The sequence below is a fragment of the Myotis nattereri genome, assembly GCF_964212035.1.
Source record: "Myotis nattereri genome assembly, chromosome: 1".
NCBI lineage: Eukaryota > Metazoa > Chordata > Mammalia > Chiroptera > Vespertilionidae > Myotis > Myotis nattereri.
In genome coordinates this window covers 43,061,224-43,078,906 of record NC_138075.1, presented here as the reverse complement: position 1 = coordinate 43,078,906, position 17,683 = coordinate 43,061,224, and the positions used below count along the sequence as shown (strand labels likewise).

At 54.4% G+C, this 17,683-nt stretch overlaps 1 protein-coding gene across 2 annotated transcripts in view; it reads left to right on the top strand.

Moving 5' to 3' along the window:
* Positions 1 to 17,111, top strand: part of PAQR5 (progestin and adipoQ receptor family member 5) — a gene marked incomplete at both ends in the record, with an annotated part of 37,971 nt that extends 20,860 nt beyond the window's left edge. The window contains 5 exons of one of the 2 annotated variants that reach the window (XM_081112103.1): positions 302 to 507; positions 4,653 to 4,779; positions 11,632 to 11,728; positions 13,860 to 14,001; positions 16,870 to 17,111. In XM_081112103.1, the coding sequence (XP_080968229.1) occupies positions 302 to 507; positions 4,653 to 4,779; positions 11,632 to 11,728; positions 13,860 to 14,001; positions 16,870 to 17,111 (814 nt within the window). The remainder of the gene's footprint in view (positions 1 to 301; positions 508 to 4,652; positions 4,780 to 11,631; positions 11,729 to 13,859; positions 14,002 to 16,869) is intronic. The other variant, XM_081112102.1, reaches the window with a different exon arrangement.
* Between the last annotated feature and the right edge of the window lie 572 nt (positions 17,112 to 17,683).

The window sequence follows — 17,683 nt, the reverse complement described above, 5'->3', positions numbered from 1 at the left end:
GAGCTGCCTGGGTAGGTGGTGAGCTCCCTGTCCCTGGAAGCATGCAAGTTGAGGCTGGAGAATCACTTGGGCAAGGTGCTGAGAGAGATCTGTCACCACCAGCAGGGAGAGGGGACTGGACTAGATAAAGGCTCTCTTCTTGCCTCTCCTGCTCATTTCCAACCAAAAAACGATCCCACTCACCGCCCCTTGCTCATGGCATTTCACCAAAGTGAAACGGGCAGGGATTGGCCATCCCAGGGGAACAGGAGGAAGAGGAGCCTCCAGCCACAGGGATGGAGCGGGCCGTGCTGTGTTGCAGGTTCTTCGTGTGGAGGTTTGTGACGGCACTGTATGTGATAGATGTCCAGAATGACAGCTACTCCTGGCCCCTGCTTGTGTACATGAGCACCAGCTGCGTGTACCCCTTTGCCTCCAGCTGTGCACACACCTTCAGCTCCATGTCCAAGAACGCCCGGCACATCTGCTTCTTCCTGGACTACGGCGCTGTCAACCTTTTCAGCCTGGGTAGGTGAGGCCTTGCTCTCGACTTCCCTCGGCTGGGACTGAGCGACCTGCCCCTTCCCCTGGGAGCTGGGGTCACAAGGCTTTGGTGGGCTTGCAGACGAGTTGTGGGAATGCAGTGTCCCTTCCAGGTTCCCGACAAGTGTTTTAGAAGCAACTTATCCACAGGTGGGCTGGCAATACTTAACAACTACTTCTCTGGGGAGAAAGGCCCTGGCCTGCGGTGTCTGCTGATCTGTGGTGTAAATATTCCCACATGTCAGACTTCAAGCCATGACAGCGCTGAACACGGTGGGGAGATACTCAGTAGCTCACCATGACATAGTCATTCCTCTCTACTAACACAGTAGATGGATAAATTGAATAGTGATTACTTTTGTTACTGATTCGTTTCATTGTAACTTTATGATATGTAATTTCAAATACTGGCTGTGTCTAACAACTGGCTCACAAGTTCTCTGAAACGAACATCTGCTCTCACAGGCCAGGAGGAGCCAACCGCACATCGGCGCTGGTCTCTGTCGTGCCTGGCAGGGAAGTGGGTGGTCACAAGCCTCATTCGTCCAGGGGCTTAGAGGAGTTAGCGATCTTCTCAACCTTCTTGTGTTTTCCTTTAACTATGATGTCCCCTCTTGTTGACTCCTCTCCTCTACCCCATCATAGGATCCATCTGTCCCCTCACATCCCGGTTCTAGCCTCTTCTCCCTCCCGATCCTGCTCTAGGTCTTCCCTTGCCCAAGGAGCCCACCTCTATCCCACTTCCTCTTTCTCTTTCTTCACAAGCTATACATACACATGTCCACATGTATAGACACACACATAATACACACATATACACACATAATACACTATAATACACACATATACATGTGCACACAGAATATGCACACACGTAGAATACACATGCACACACATAGAAGGATCAGGCCAGCAGGGGAGAGCAGTTAGGGGGATCAGGCTGGCAGGGATCCCAGATTGGAGAGGGTACAGGCTGGGCGGAGGGACCCCCTGCCCTGCTGTGCACGAATTTCATGCACCGGGCCTCTAAAATATATATATGATGCAAAGTGTCCCCTCAGGAGTTCAGCCGACTAGGAGTTCATTAGCTCGCTATAACGTGTGCTGACCACCAGGGGATGGTGTGTAATGAAGGAAGGCCCCAGCCAGCAGCCTGTAGCGGGGGAAGGGAGGCCCTGGCTGGCAGCTGGCACCTGCTAGGGACCCCACCCATGCATGGATTTCGTGCACTGGGCCTCTAGTATATACATATACTAGACTCTTGGGATTCATGCAGCTCTGTGGGCTCTGTCTCCAGCCTTTGATGCGGGGCCCCCTGTGCTCCTCAGACCCCCTCTCTTTCTCTGCCCCCTGGTGCATCACTCCCTCCTCTACCTCCTCCTTTGCTGGCTCTCTTCCTCTGCTCTCCCTATAGGTGGGGGAGCTCAGCACCGGTCCCTGGGCTTCTGCTCTGACACAGCCCAGCTCCCTGGGTGCTCTCCTCTGTGCCCACACCATCCCCTGACACCTCTGGGAGGTGCTCCCAACCCCCGTCTCTAGTTTAAACTGCTCACCTGAGGTCCCCCCACACCCAGCCCTGTGGCCTGGACTGTCCGCATTCTCCCCGCCCTGGCTCCAAGTCAGAAGCCTCAGCTCCCCTCCCTCTCTCTCTGGCCCATCCCACTTCCTCCATCCTCTCTAATCAGCACATTCAGTTGAGTCTCCTCCACATTTTCCAGATCGGCTCCTTCCCCCGGCTTGGCTCAGACCCTCGTGCCTCTCCCCTGCACTGTTTGAGCAGGCTCCTCTCTGCCCCTCCACACCCCATTTCCTCCAGTTGTCCGCGTGATTTCTACACCTTCTGAACCTGGCACCCCTCCCACTTCAAACCTTTCAGGGTGCCCACATTCCTGGGATGAAGTCCAAACTCCTTAGCCGGGAGCCTCCACGGCCCTTGATCGCCTGCCCAGACTCACTGTGACAAGAACGAGCATATTGGAGTGGTCGCTGCCAGGCAGACTCCACGCGGAGCACCTGGCACACAGCACCAGGGGCGGCATAACGCGCTGCTCGGGGCCCGGCTGCCACCCTGCTCTTGGGCAAGGTTCCTAACCTCTTCAACCTCCATCTCTCATCCACAAAATTGGCACAGCTTCCTCCTAGGAGTGTTGTGAAGATTAAACGCGTTTGGAAGGGAAGCACTTAGTAAGCACGGGAGGGTAGCCACTCCCATGATGACCTGGTTACCCTGACAGCAGTGCCCCGAGGTGGGGCCGTCATTATACCCACGCTCTCTCGCTCTCTCAGGGAGAATAGCGAGGCACAGTGAAGGTCAGTGACCCAGGTCACACCGCAGAGCCAGGGCCCCTGCCTGTGGCTTCCTCCAAGCCCCCAGGCCTGGGTCCCCAGCCTGTGAGTGGTCCCTCTATCTCTGCCCCCCACTGGGAACACCTCCCTGAGGACAGACATATACCTTTCACATTTCACTTTCCAGCCATAGCCCAGGGCCTGACGTGGGGTGTTCAGTGAGCAGGGAAGGAGGTTCTAGCAGTTGTGAGAGCCTGTGGATCCCACCAGACACTCTGTTCCATGTCTGCAGCCACTGCCCCCCCTTCCCCCCCCCACCCCCCCGCACACACACACCCCTCCTGCAACCCTGCGGAAACCCTCAACCCTGATTTCCAGCCCTCCTCCCTCTAGGCCGTCCTGTGCACTTTAACTAGATGCTGGTCACCTTAATCCCCCACTCAGAAACCTTCCAGTTACACCTGACACGAGTACAAAACAATATTGAATGTAAACTGTAATTTTAAAAAAACTTTTTTAAAAGAAAGACACCTCCCGATTGCCTGAAGGACGAGGTTCGCTTTCCTTAGGCATCCGAGGCAGCTCCTCTCAGCCCCCTTAAAGCCCTGCCTGCCCTCGGGCCTGTCGGACTCCCCCCCCCCCCCCCCTCTAAGGAGGCTTCCCAGATCAGCCGCTGTGCTGGACGCCCGCCCACCCTAACAACCACCTCAGACTCCAACGTGCCCAGAGGCTCTGATCAATCTTGCTCTGATCAGTCTCTGGCAAGGCCGGAGGCTCCTCGCTCTGTGCCACCCACGGCGTTTGGCACCTGGGCCCCAGACAACATGCACAGAGCGATGCATTCTGGCCCACGAGGGAACCTCCCCGTGGTATCAGCTGGGAGAGCAGGTTGTCCCCTGGGAGCCCGGCTGAAACCTCACAGGTGGCCTGCTGGGGTGGGGAGTGTCATACCAGAAGGTGGCGACTCTAGGCCCCTCTGCCTGTGTGACCTGGGATCAGCACTTGGCCTCAGCAGACTCCACCTGAGAAATGGGATCAGAGCAGAGGTTGTGTCGCCCGAGCCCTGTTTCCGCCTTGAGCTAGAATTCCAAGCTCACTGTCTTGAGAGTAACAGGTGAGCTTGGCCTCACCCCTCAGGCCCTGGGCTGACCGGCCTGTGGCTGCCTCTCCCAGCAGGTGAGGGTGCCTGGAGAGGCCACCTGGCCTAGGTCCCAGACAGCGATCTCCCCTGTTCTTAGCTGCAGCGGACAGGTCTCATGAAGCCCCTTAGTTAAGCCTTCTCTACAAACTCCAAAACCTAAAACAAGACACAACTCTAAGGCCAGCCTCTTACCCAGCCTCCCAGCTGGCCAGCCCTGCAGCCCCCTGATGTGGCTCTCCTCACCTCCGCGAGGGTCCTCTCTCCCTGCACCTCGATCTTTCCGCAAGGAGCACCTGGAAGGTCATCGTGGGCCGTAGCATGCAGTTAAAAGCAGGGACTGTCGCTGAACTGCCTGCGCTTGAGGCTTAGCTTTGCTGCTTTCTAGCTGTGTGCCCCTGGGTGGGTTACTAACCACTCTGTGCCTCGGTTTTGCATCTGTAAAATGAGGATAAGTGCAAGATGGTGGTTGCAATGATTATGTGAGTTAATATATGTAAAAGCCCGCGGACCAATGTAAATTCTCAGGGTAGGATCTGGGTAGGCAGAGGAGAGGGGCATTCGGGACGGCACGGGTGGGCGTGTAGCAGCAGGACTGTTCCTGGTCGGTGGGGATGATGAGGCTCGGCCACATGCGAGGGTTGATCTTCCCGAGTGCAGACAGTGCCAAGTAGTGGCTCCTTACCGGCTGCTTTTCCTTCCCCAGGCTCGGCCATCGCCTACTGTGCCTATTCCTTCCCGGACACCCTGGTGTGCACCACCTTCCGGGACTACTACATGACCCTGGCTGTGCTGAACACCATCATCAGCACCGGCCTCTCCTGCTACTCCAGGTACCCGGCCGCTCCCCCTCAGATGGGACGGGGAAGGGGCCTCGTGGGCATCTCCATGGACTGCGGGGAGGGGGCAGCAGCGCAAGAGGCATTTGGGAGCCTGGGACTCGAGCAAGACCAGCTTCGCGGGCAACAGCCTGTGCCCCACGATCAAGAGAGCTCCGCACGTGGTTCAATGCTCTGCTATTGCTGTCCTGAAATTCTTAATGATTTTTGAACAAGGAGATCCTACACTTGCACTTTGCACTGAGCCCTGCAAATGATGAAGCTGGTCTTGTTGCTGGGCAATCACTTATCTTCCTTGACCCTCAGTTTGCTCGTCTGTAAAATGGGGCCAACATCTACCTGGTGAGATGGAGGTAAGGATTACAGGGAACGTACATATGTAGCCAGAACACCTAGTACAAGTCTGGCCCAGAGGAGCGCCCCATCAACGGGCAGGCTGCCACTCGGGACTAAGTGGCCTCTAGATACGTGTGCCGCGTGACACATGATATTCAGAGGTCGGAGGACACATCCAGGGGAAGCCCCCGGCCATGAGTCACACCCAGCTCGCTCACTCTAATTTCCTCGATTTTTTTCCCTTTTCACTCACAGAGGCTTAGGGGAATGAGAGCCAGAGGCATTGTTTTGAGGATAACTACTCTCATTTATTTAGCTCTTTGCCCCAAAGCTGCAGTTCCCTAAATTACATAGGAAACCTCTCAAATGGCAGTGTCGGGGCTACAGCCTTCTAGATGGTGTTGGGGTGCTGGGTGCTTCCTGGGCCAGTGCCTTCACAGGTGCCAAGGTTGGCTGATAGGTCACACCTACCGTTAGTCCCCTCGATGGCAGTTCCAGGGAGCAGGTGAGTCCCCCTACGAGACTGCAGGCCTCAGAGTTGCTGGTACCTGCGGCCGTGCACTCCCCTGCCCGGGAGAAAACGGGGACGGGAGGCATGCTTCTGAGGGTCACTTTGGCTCCAGCTTTCTTTGGGTGACACTTAGGCTTTCTGGGACCCAGAGGTAGGCAAGTTGCACAAACTTGACAAACTGGTTTAAGAATGGCAAGATAGGCTCTTAAACAGCATCCAAATACCTGCCCCAACTTGCCCTCCACGGACCTGTCCTCGGACAGGTGGCAGCGTGCGGGGCCTCCCGTGGGCATGAGTCTCAGTTCTAGGCACAGTCTCAACACTGGGTTTTGCGATACTTTGTCCCGTGGAAAGGTCTGGGCGTAGGAGTGGTAAACTCTCTTCTGAAAATCACAGAGCTCCCCCAGTGCTGTGAGGAGACATGGTCTCCCACAGGGTAAGAAATGGAATCAGATGTCAGGGATGATTATTTCCCTCCTCCTCCCCCCATTCCTCAAGGACACGGGGATTAAGAGCTCTTGCTGGAGTGCAGCCCTAGTGCCCTGCCGGAGCTGGGGGGCTGCAGACATGGTGGAGAGGGGAGGAGGCCGGGCCCTACCTTGTGTGAGACCAGGAGTAACAGGCATAGAAAGTAACAAGGATGCTAGAAACCGCTCAAGACAGGTGAAGCATGCCCGCGAGGCAGTGCGCGTGGATGCGAGGGCTCACGGACAGCCTGGCCCAGGGACCCACACACCCGGATCTGGTCCTTGGACCAGTCCCTGTCCTGTCTGGTTGGGTCCTGCAGGGCCAGGCAGCTCTGGTGTTTGAAACTAGGATCAGAGGGCAGCAAGCACTGTGGGCTGAGGGGTGGGAAGGCCTGTGGGTGTGGGAGGAACAGTCCAGAGTCCATGAGCCAGGACTGCCTTCCCATGAACTCTCAATGCAAATTCTTAGAACATTGCTGCTTTTTTTAAAATTACCAGGGTAGACTGTTTCCTTCTAGCCAGGAGTCTCCCCTGATTGTTCAGATACAATGAATGGGTCTTACGCATATGGCAAGCCTGGTACCTTTGGACCAACTTGTTTGGCAGGGCAGGTCAGCCAGGAATATCTTGAATGCCCATGTAAGGGGGGCTTTTCCCTTATCAGTGAAATGGATTACTTCTGTTTATTTATGGGGCACACCTGAGGCTATTCCATCCATCCATCTGTCTAACCATCCATTCATGTATCCAACCATCCACCCATCCACCCACCTACCCACCCATCTGTCCATCCATCCATCCATCCATCCATCACCCACCTACCCACTCATCTGTCCATCCATCCACCCATCCATCTATCCAACCATCCATTCATGTATCCAACCATCCATCCATCCATTCACCCACCTACCCACCCATCTGTCCATCCATCCACCCATCCATCCATCTATTCATCCACCCATCCACTCACCTACCCACCCATCTGTCCACCCATCCATCCACCCATCCATCCAACCAACCAACCAACCTCTCAACATGCCCTAAATGCCTGCCCTGCTCTAGGCATCATGTTAAGATTTGGGAACACCAGGAGGAGTGAGGCGCAGTCCTTGCCCTCAGAACGCCCAGTGCCTCAGGAGAGGCAAACTGTAGCCCCACAAAAGTCCAGGGGGCATGGCCGTTAGAGTGGAGCGAGACAGAATGTAACATAAACAAATAATGACAATACCAAATGACAGCTGCGTGGATGGATCCCCAGGGTTCTGCGGAGTGACGTTAGGACTGAGGACTGCGGGAGGTTAAACACTTTAGCTGGAGAGGAGAGAAGGACGTTTGGACAGAGCAGACAGCCTGGACAAGGCGGGGGGCCGGAGAGGATGGGGCTGCATTGGAGCAGCAGGGCGGGTCACCGCGCCCATGTGGCTGGAAGGAAGAGAGCGGCTAGAGAGGGGCCCAAAGGCGGCTGGGGATTTGAGGTGCCTCGTGTGCCCGACTGGGGACTGGCCCTGTGCTCGGTCACATTCCTAGGGAGACAGCTCCCTGGGCTTAGCTTCCAGGCCCCGAGGGGCTTCCAGGTGTGTTAACAACCACGGGGCCAGGGGGCTGTGCCGGAACAGAAGGGGAGAAAGGGCAAACGCCACCCTCTCGGAGCCAGAGGTGCAGTGGGTGTCCCAGGGGAGGGCCCTTCCTTTTCCTCCTCACCTTGTCCTCCTTCCTTTCCACGTTGGTGGCTCTCTGATCTTACAAGGCCTCCCCTCTTTGTTTTCATTCTCTGTCTTCCTGGTTGTCAGTGTCTGAGGCGTGAGAAAGGTGATGTGGGCAGGGACTCCGGCGCTGATTAACTGTAGGAGGAGCCGGAGGAGAGGAGAGCAGGGCCGCCTCCCGATCTCAGAGACTCATTGCGAGGCCGTCTCTGCCCCTCGGGGCTTCAGTGTCCACACGGTAACCAAGGGCCTCTGGCCGATGCCCCTGGGCTTGCTGGGCTGGGCATTCCTCACTGCCACTTCCTTTTCCGAGATTTTCTCCTGCCTCTCCCTCCCGGCCCCTCAGCCCATGGAACGGCCAGGAGCATGAAAGCCCACCTTCTCCCCCCCGAGCACAGCAGGAGGCCCTGAACCTCAGTAGCAGCTTTTCACTTAGGCACGTGCTTCCCAGAACATCATGGTCCCCATGGCATTCCTTCCATTCCGGTGCCCGTCCTGAAGCCCACACACAGGGCCCTGGGCTCCCCTGGCTGGTGATTCGGTCCTTATTACCATGGAATTTAGTCCAAATGAACATGTTCCAGAAAACTGCCTTTTTGTTCTGTAGCATTGGAGAGGGGACATGAGCGACTGCGTGGCCTCTCTGTGGTTCCGGAGCCGGGTGGGGTGACGGAGACCCTGCTCATGCCCGCCGACCACCCTAAGCCCAGAAGGCTCCACTCCCCTAGGAGTGTGCGTTACACAGTGTTTGCTGGGCATCACACGTCACTGTAGGGCCTTTTTTGTTTCTCCATCCCAAGCCACCAACCGTTGGGGTTTTTTGGCAAATACTCGCTTACGTGAAATGCTTTGTGGTCAATGCTGTAGGGATGGAAAGGGGTTGTCACCCCTGGTGGAAAGTGAGCTGTGGCAGGTCAGCAGTGTGGACGCCTGGAAGCGGGTTTGGAGGTCAGAGGGCTTGGCCAGATGACAAAGTGCTGCTACGGTGCAGCCAGCACACGGAAATGTCCACATCCCTGCAATGTCACCCAGGCAACAACAAAACAGCCATAACCACACACACACACACACACACACACACACACACACACCGCTCGGCATTAGAATGAAGTCTCCAAAGGCCTGCTAATTCAGGAATTCGCTGGCAAATCCTTCCAGCTTTGTAGCAGAAAGATTGATCGGGCTTTGAAACAGACAGGTATTGTATCGACCCTCTCTTGATGGAGGCCTCTCCTGAAATGTGGTGTTTCCTGTCGACATAGTTCTAGGCAGAGGAGGCCTGACTCCTTGTAAATGGGCCCTTCAACCCTGGGGTGCAGGGACTGCTCTGCCAGGGTGGGTTTTGAGGTGTGGGGTGCTTCACAGGATTCCGTGGCGCCAACCCTTCCCTCTCAAAACCTCTGGCTGTGGCGACACCCTGTGGCCTGGCCTGGAATTGCACCTTGGGAGTGGGGAGGCCCCTCTCTGTCGCTGCTGGCCTTTCTGCCTTTCATTCTCCGTTGCTGTCTCTCTTCTGTTCTGCTTTTTCTCCCTTTTCCCCCATAGACTCAGCTTTGCTGTCGGAGAGGCTGATTCGATTGCCCTTGGGAAAGCACTCTATCGGGCTGGGCGAAATGTTGTCTCAAGTTGCAGGAAATCCATGCTTTGGGGGATGGCCCTCGCCAGCCAGCCAGAGCCAGCTTTCTTCCTGTGTAAGTGGCCACAGAAAGAGTGAGCTTTCGCAGGGAGCCTCCCTGAGCCCAGAAGTGACAGGTGGTGGCAGTGCGTGCGGGAGGAGGGAGCAGGCTTGCTGGGGTCGACTGGCTGTGCCAGGCGGGGCCGAGGCGATTGAGACCAGCCCTGGTTCCTGGGGCATCGGTTTGCCCCCTAGAGCCCAGGGGGACAAACAAAGGCTGGCTGGCGGTCTGAGGCCTTCTCAGCCTGCTGGAGGGTGGGAGTGTGAATTGGAAGCCAGACAGCCGTAGGGTTAAATCCCAGTTTTGTCTCTGATTAGTCACCTGACCTTAGACCCATCACCCAGCACCTGTCGGTTCCCTGCGGCTCCTATTTCCTGGGGCAACGGTGGCTACATGATGGGGAGAGGGAGAGAATGGGTCCCATCACACATCTTATAAAGCTACCATTTAGTGAGTGTTACTCTGTGAGTATCATTTCATCAAATGTTTGCAGCAAGCCTGTGAAGGGGGTACGGTTGTTGTCTCCGTGTTAACATGAGGATTCTGAGGTGTGCAGAGTTTATATGACCTGCAGGCTCGCACCGTCATGAGGGGCAGAGGCAGGATGTGAGCCAGGCTGTCCCGGTCAGACACTGCCTGCGAGATCATGGCACTGCGCTGCCTCACCTGTCCCGGGGGGCGGGGGTGCCAAGGCTGGGGCCCTTGTTTTGGAGGTCCCCTATTTCCTTCCTCTTTCTCCTTGAGCTTCTGTTTCTTCTCTGCCCCAGGCCTGCCAGGTGCGTCTCTGACTTGTGGGCAGGGTCAGAAAAGGAGAGATGTGCTGGTGGACATGAGTGGGTTTGGAGCTTGTCTCTGGAGGCTGCGGGGCTTCTCAGGGGCCATAGGGCTGCCTCGTACCCCAGCACAGGGATCCCCAGGCTTGGCCCTGAGGGCTGCATGTTCTGCCCAGGACCTCAGATGTGCTTCTGAGCTGGGTGTGGGGGACCCAGACCTGAGCAGCCCCAGCTCCAGTCCTTGGGAAGGTTGCCCACCACCCAGGAGGCAGAGGTGGGGGGGTGGTCTCTGCCGTGTCCCCGCCCAAGGATATGGGCAGCAGTGGGGTTTCCAGACAGGTGCCTGCACCGGCTCATAGGGGACATGGCCAGGGAAAATGGGCCTGGGCTGGGGGAGCAGCAGGCCGAGTTTGGGGGAGAAGTTGCAGGCTTGAGGGCTGGGATAAGGGGTTTGGGCAGCAGAGGTGAGGCGTGGTGGTGGGACACAGACCCCATGCCCTCAGGAGAGCATGGTGAGGGCAGAACCATGGGGAAGACGGAGAGGGCCCGAGTGTCTCCACTGTCCTTCAGAGCAGCCACCCCATGAGCCTCGGCGTGCTAGCTCTGCACCACCTGTGCAGCCCTGTGGGCACCAAGGGGGGACCCAGCCCCCCACAACACTCTGCGGGATTGGAACAGGTGCCTGTCCCAGGCGCGTGAGCATTCCTCTACCTGAGCCCCAGTTCAGGGCTACAGATTAGTGTGAACATTCTCCCTGCCCTCCCATGTCCTCTGCCACCTGTACTGTCCCTGCCCCTCCGGCCAGCTGAGGTCCTGTCACTTCCATCTCGGAGGACCTGCCTGTGGTGACCGTCAGCACCACTCGGGTTCATGTTGATTTCCCTTGTCCTTGGATTGGACGCGGGTGGGGGTGGGGAGGAGGACAGGAAAGGCCGCATGCAGTTTCCCTGTGCCAGGAGTATCCATGCGTGGTAGTGCACGCTCCAGAAGTCCCTCAGAGCAATTACACACCTAATTGAGCCGAGGCTTCTGCTCGGTAATCACCAGGGTGGCTCTGACCAGTGAGGCAGCTCGGCCTCCGCAGCTGTGCTCCCCCAGGGCCTGGGCCCCGCAGCCGCCCCTGCCCACCTGTCTCCCTCCTGGCCGGCTCCATCCATATACCATTGCTTCTCAGATGCCAAGAGATGGATTCCCCTGAGGTCTCCTCACATCTGAGGTCAAGCCATTGGGCGGGGGGGGGGGGCTGGGGGGCGGGGAAGCTGCTGGAGGAAGTTTTGCAAAGTGCTTGTCCCCGCTGATGGCTTGCCTGTGGGTATTTTGAATGCGCACGTGTGTATAATTTACTGACACCCCTTTCGTTCCCTTTCTTCCCTGATCTAGGTTTCTGGAGCTCCACAAGCCCAGGCTCTGTAAGATGCTCCGTGTCCTCGCATTTGCTTATCCCTACACCTGGGACTCTCTCCCCATCTTGTACCGGGTAAGGGCCCTGCCGTCTCCTCTGCCTGTTGGGCACCACTAGGAAGTCAGCTGTTCCCTGAGCTCCTGGGGGTCAGAGCACCATGCCGGGCAGCACAGGACCCGGGAGTGGGGACCCGGGTGCTTCGTGTAGAGTCGGGAGCAGCATGACACAGCGGCCTCGGGGAGCCACAGGAGAGAGATGTGCTCACTGGGGCTCAGCAGCAGTCCCAGAGGGCTGGGCAGGGGAAGCAGCCTGGGGTTTAGTGGAGTGACCAGGAGAGCAGGCTCTAAAGGCAGATCTCTAATATTTACTCACTGGGAGCCTATGGACAAGCTGTCTATCATCTCTGTGCCTTCATTTCTCATCTGTAAAATGGGCATGGTAATAACACCTCCTTTCATCGGGCTATGGGAGGATTACATGAAATGGTGGCAAGAGTCCAAGAAAAGCATTATTACCATGTTAGTTATCATCAATTACTGTATTATCAGTAGTGATGGGGAAAGTATGAATGAAGGTCTGAGAGATAGGAATTAGATGGAGAACAAGAAATAAGAGGTGAAAGAGGAAAGACAGGAAGGAAGTCCATGCACTCCCAAAACAGGTGGGTCTGAGTTCAAGTCCCAGTCCCACTGCTCACTGGCTGTGTGACCTTAGACCAGCGATTCTCAACCTGTGGGTCACGACCCCTTTGGGGGTCGAACGACCCTTTCACAGGGGTCGCCTAAGACCATCAGAAAACACATATATAATTACATATTGTTTTTGTGATTAATCACTATGCTTTAATTATGTTTAATTTGTAACAATGAAAATACATCCTGCATATCAGATATTTACATTACGATTCATAACAGTAGCAAAATTACAGTTATGAAGTAGCAATGAAAATAATTTTCTGGTTGGGGGTCACCACAACATGAGGAACTGTATTAAAGGGTCACGGCATTAGGAAGGTTGAGAACCACTGCCTTAAACGGTGCACATTACCTCTCTGAGCTTCCGTTTCCTCCTCTGTGACTGGGACTAGCACCCCCTCCTTCACAGGGTGTTAAAGGAAATTAATCAAAACAACAGACCTGCTGGGCTCAGTGATGCCTGGCACATGGTCAGGGCCCAGTGAGTGGCATGCCCCTCCCAGAGGCAGCTGGGGAGTGGAGGGGAGGGGCCGAGCTGGCTCCCCCAGCTGGAGCACTGACCACGTGCTCTGGGCTTGGCCTTTGTGGGCCTGCGGGAGACCTAGAATTGGGGGTGCAGCCCATTCCCCCACTCCTTCCTTGGGGACACAGACCACGCACACGAAATTAGAGCAGAGGGACCAAGCCAGTTCCACATGCCACCAAACCACACCCATCACAGGATCTGTGGGCGCCTGGCACACAGCTGCAGTGGGCAGTGGGATGGGAGGTCTAACCCTGAATGGTGAAGTTGACGAGTGCACGGATTCTGGACTCAGTCTGCCTGGATCCAGACCAGATCCAGACTTCACTTCTAATTAGGGTTTGCAAGTCACCCTCCAGCCCAGCTTCCTCATGTACAAAATGGGGAAATAGAGTCTGCCTATGGCAATTGTTGAGGTGCCCATGAAATGATGCCTGGCCTCGTGCCCTCGGAAGGTGGGGGCTGCTGTCTTTATTTATAACAATAACAGAAACTGTACTTAACTCTGAAACAGTCTCATGGCCGTAATTAATACTTTCTGATGACTCAGAAGGCCTTCAAGGGATTACTAAGCCTTAAAGTCTTAATAAGAAGCATCAGTTCAGAGGACGTGCTGGTTAGAAATGAGTTCCAGTGTGAAATGATCACTTTTTACTATACTTACACATTACTTCTGTCCAGAAAAAAAGAGCAGAAATGTATCTAATAGGGTTTTTCCTTTCCTTCCTTCTTTTTTCTTTTTCTTTTTTTAAGTTAAATAACCCAAATGGCTCTCATGAACCTTTGGGGGATTAACCTTGGGTCTCAATTGGTCCCTCTCAGAATAGGAATTCTGCTCACACAGCCCTGAGAGTTCCCTTTCCAAGCGCAGCCCCGAGGAGGTGGGGGCCCTGGCCCAAGTCCCCACGTGTGCGCCAAGATGTCGGCAGGTGATGACAGGGACAAGGGCCTCCTCTCAAGACCTGATGTTGCTTTTAAATACCTGCAGGTATTCCTGTTCCCAGGGGAGAGTCCGCAGAACGAAGTTACCTTGTACCACCAGAAGCACGTGGTCATGACCCTCCTGGCCTCTTTCTTCTACTCCGCGCACCTGCCGGAGCGCCTGGCCCCTGGATTTTTTGACTACGTTGGTGAGTGTGTGGTGGCTCTACTGCCTTTGCCCTCCAGCTGGGGAGGGCTCCATCCCTGTGATGCAGCTGCAGAGGGGAGGCCAGGGCAGGGAGAGAAGCAGCTCTTCAGGAAGTTCTCCAGGTGCTGGCCAAGGTGAGTGCAACGGTGAGTTAATAGGGGCCAGGATATACGCAGCCAGTGAATGGCCAGGGAGGATGGGAGAGCAGGTAGGTCTAAGATTCTAACGCATTCCTATGGGGTATGGGGCCAGGGTAGGCCTAGAATTACCTAGAACATGAAATCCCACTATTCAATGGCCACTGAGGGCATCCGTGGAGAGGACTAAGACAGACAGGGTGCACATGGCTCCGAGGTGCCAGATGCTGTGCAGGGCTGTGCCCAGGAGGGGACCGTGTCTGCCTTTGTCTTGTTCAGCGGGGTGCGATGGGACCAGGAGTCAGGGTAGAGAGGTGGCTCTCAGGTGTGGTGCCCAGACCAGCAGTCTCAGCCTCACCCGGGAACATGCAGATTCTCGGGCCCTACACCGGAAACGTGGGGGATGGGGCCCAGCACTCCCTCAGAGGCTGTGTGATTCTCTAGGTGAGCCTGAGCTCGCTAAAGTCGGAGAAGTGATGTGGCCAGGAGGTGTCAGTGCCACGGGTTTGCACCTGCTGGTAGAGTTCCTTCCCTCTCTACCTGGGGAAGTGGGCAGGCCCTGCGGAAGGCGACCCCCACCCTGGCTCTGGGACTGGCTGGAGGCCCCTGATCACTTCCGGCGAGGCTGATGTGTGCTGGGAGGAGAGCTCCTCAGATAAGCTATTATGGGGACCAAGGGGGCATCCTTGTCTCCCTGTGGTGAGCAGGACCCTGTTTGCTGCCAAGCCCATTTTGTCTATAACTTTCCATCTCTTACCACCTAGGTCACGTGGCCAGCTTTACTTTGTTCGTTCTCATTAGGGTTTCATCTCCTTTACTTATTCTGTCCTGCTGGAGGAATTTCAAGCAAAATGCTTAGAGGGCAGATTTCAAAAAAGGAGGGAGACCCAAGGGCCAGGGGGTACCTGCCTACGGGCACCCACCAACCACATTCACCTCCCAGCACCAGCTGGATGAAGTAGAGGGGATTGTGCATGAAGTCTGGGGGCTGCAGGAAAAATAGCCCTGGCCCTTATTTTGTCAACTCCCTGGCTTCTTAATAACATTTAATTTTTTCATCTCTATCCCGTTCAAAGCAGAAAGACACCACTATGGGGAGAAATTTGCCCGACAACAGTTAATGACAGAACATTAAATCTCTGCTGGATATGGGACTCCCTCTCCACAAGCCCGAGTGGGAAGGGCTAGGCCGGCTTGGTTAGCGTCTGCCCACAGGAAGCTCCTCCCTGTTCCTGTTGGGTGGGATTGCTGAAACCACTCTTCCTGCTGCAGCCACATTTCACATATTTCCAGGGCTCTTGCGTCTTTTTATGTCTTTCCTAATGGAGACAGGGTTCCTCCGTTGTTGAGCACATCACTCACAGAGTTTGGGAATCGTACGCAGCCCATAAGGCAGGGGTGGTACCTTGAAACACACCATCTTCCTAGGGGCTGCCATCTTTCCAGCTCTTGTCATGTGGTCTTCCCTCTGTGTATGTGCATGTCCTCGGCCTATTCTCCTCTTCTCATATAAGGATACCAGTTATACTGGGCCCCACCCTAGTGACTTCATCTTAACTTCATTGTCTCTAAAAGACCCCATCTCCAAATATGATCCTATTCTGAGGTACTGGGATTAAGAATTCAACATATGAATTTGGAAGAGGACACAGATCAGCCCACAACACATGTGGTCTTCTCATCTTGCTTTTGGTTTCTGAAAGTTGTCCCCCAAAGCAGGACCCAGCCCTGGGCAATGGACTCCTTTTCTCACCAGCCAACAAAGGTGCATGTCCCTGCCCACTCCTAGCACACTCTACTGAGCCCCCCGCCCTGCTCCCCACATGTGGGTGCATTCTGGTGAGCTGGGGTCCAGCAGGTCATGGGGAGAAAGAGCTCCTGGTCACATCTGGGATTGACCGGCAAGAGAAAGTGGACCACCTCGTAAGTGGCCAACAGAGACTTTGGCTGGCTTCTCCTCTGGCACTGAAGTTGGAATCTGAGCTCATTAGCACTGGCTTTTAAGAGACTACCTTGGGCGCGGCCGGTGTGGCTCAGTGGTTGAGCATCAGCCTATGAACCAGGAAGTCACGGTTCAATTCCCAGTCAGGGCACATGCCCGGGTTGTAGGCTTGATCCCCAGTAGGAGGCATGCAGGAGGCAACCGATCAATGATTCTCTCTCATCATTGATGTTTCTTTCTCTCTCTCTCTCTCTCTCTCTCTCTTTCTCTCCCCCCACCCCCCCCTTCTTCTCTGAAATCAATAAAAATATTTTTTAAAAAGAGAAAGAGAGATGACCTCTGGCAGAACATGATGCCTTTTTCATGTGAAAAGCTGGATTGGTGAATTTGGTTTACTCTCATGGCCTTTTTCTTTTTCTCACATTACATTTTAAAGATAAATTTATTGAAGCATATTTTGCATATCACATAATTCCCTAATTTCAAGTATACAATTTAATGCTACTTTTAGTAAATTTACCAAGTTGTACAACCATCACTATAAATGAGGTTTAAGACATTTTTAGCATCCCAGTAAGATCCCTCATGCCCATATGCTGTTCACCCCCACTCCCACCCCCTGCCCAGGGCAACCACTAATCTACAGTTTGTTTCTATAGATTTGCCTTTTCTGGACAAGTGATATGAATGCAATCATACAATATGTGTCCCTTGTGTCTGGCTTCTTTCACTCAGCATGTCATTCCTTTTTTATTGCTGATCTTGGTGGCCTTTTGTATACTTGCTGTAGGTCACAGTCACCAGCTGTTCCACGTGTGTGTGATCCTGGCTACGCACATGCAGATGGAAGCCATACTTCTGGACAAGACTCTGAGGAGGGAATGGCTCATGGCCAACGCCAGGGCCCTGTCTTTCCCTCAGATAGCAGGAGCCATACTTCTGTGCCTCATCTTCAGCCTCGTCAACATAATTTATTTCTCAGCTGCTCTGTATCGGATGCCTGAGCCAGAATTACATAAAAAGGAAACATGATTCAGACCCTAAGCGTTTTGTGCCAGATGTCAACATTAAGCTACAACATCTTAACCACCATAAGCCAGTGGCATGGTACTGGTTTACAGTGGTCTAAGATATTCATAATGATTGGTGTCTTGGCATTTTTGAATGGGCTCATATCAATAAGGTATTTAACTGAGGAAATTTCTCTAGCTGTGCACTGATTCTGTATGTGTGGTTTTAAAAGGGGAACATGGGTTCAAGCGAGTCCTCATTCAGGCAAATTATTAATATTTAATTAAGTTAAATTTATTTAAAATGAGTTTTGCAATTCTATTTAAACAGTATTTACTCTTTAAAAATGGAAGTTGATGAGTTTCATGTAGCAAATGCCTCTCCAGTCCCCAAGAGCTCCCACAATGGGAGGAAAATAAGCCAGAAAGGTCAAGGGGACCTTAGAAAGAGGAACTCGGGTCTATCGGAGTCCTGGGGACTGGTTTCAGGGGGTGGGGGGACTCTTCTTTCTTTTCCCACCTAGTGAAGGGAGTGAAAAGAAAGAGAGCCCTCTTTTTCCCTCAAGTCCATTCTGCTTCAAAGTGCAAATTCCA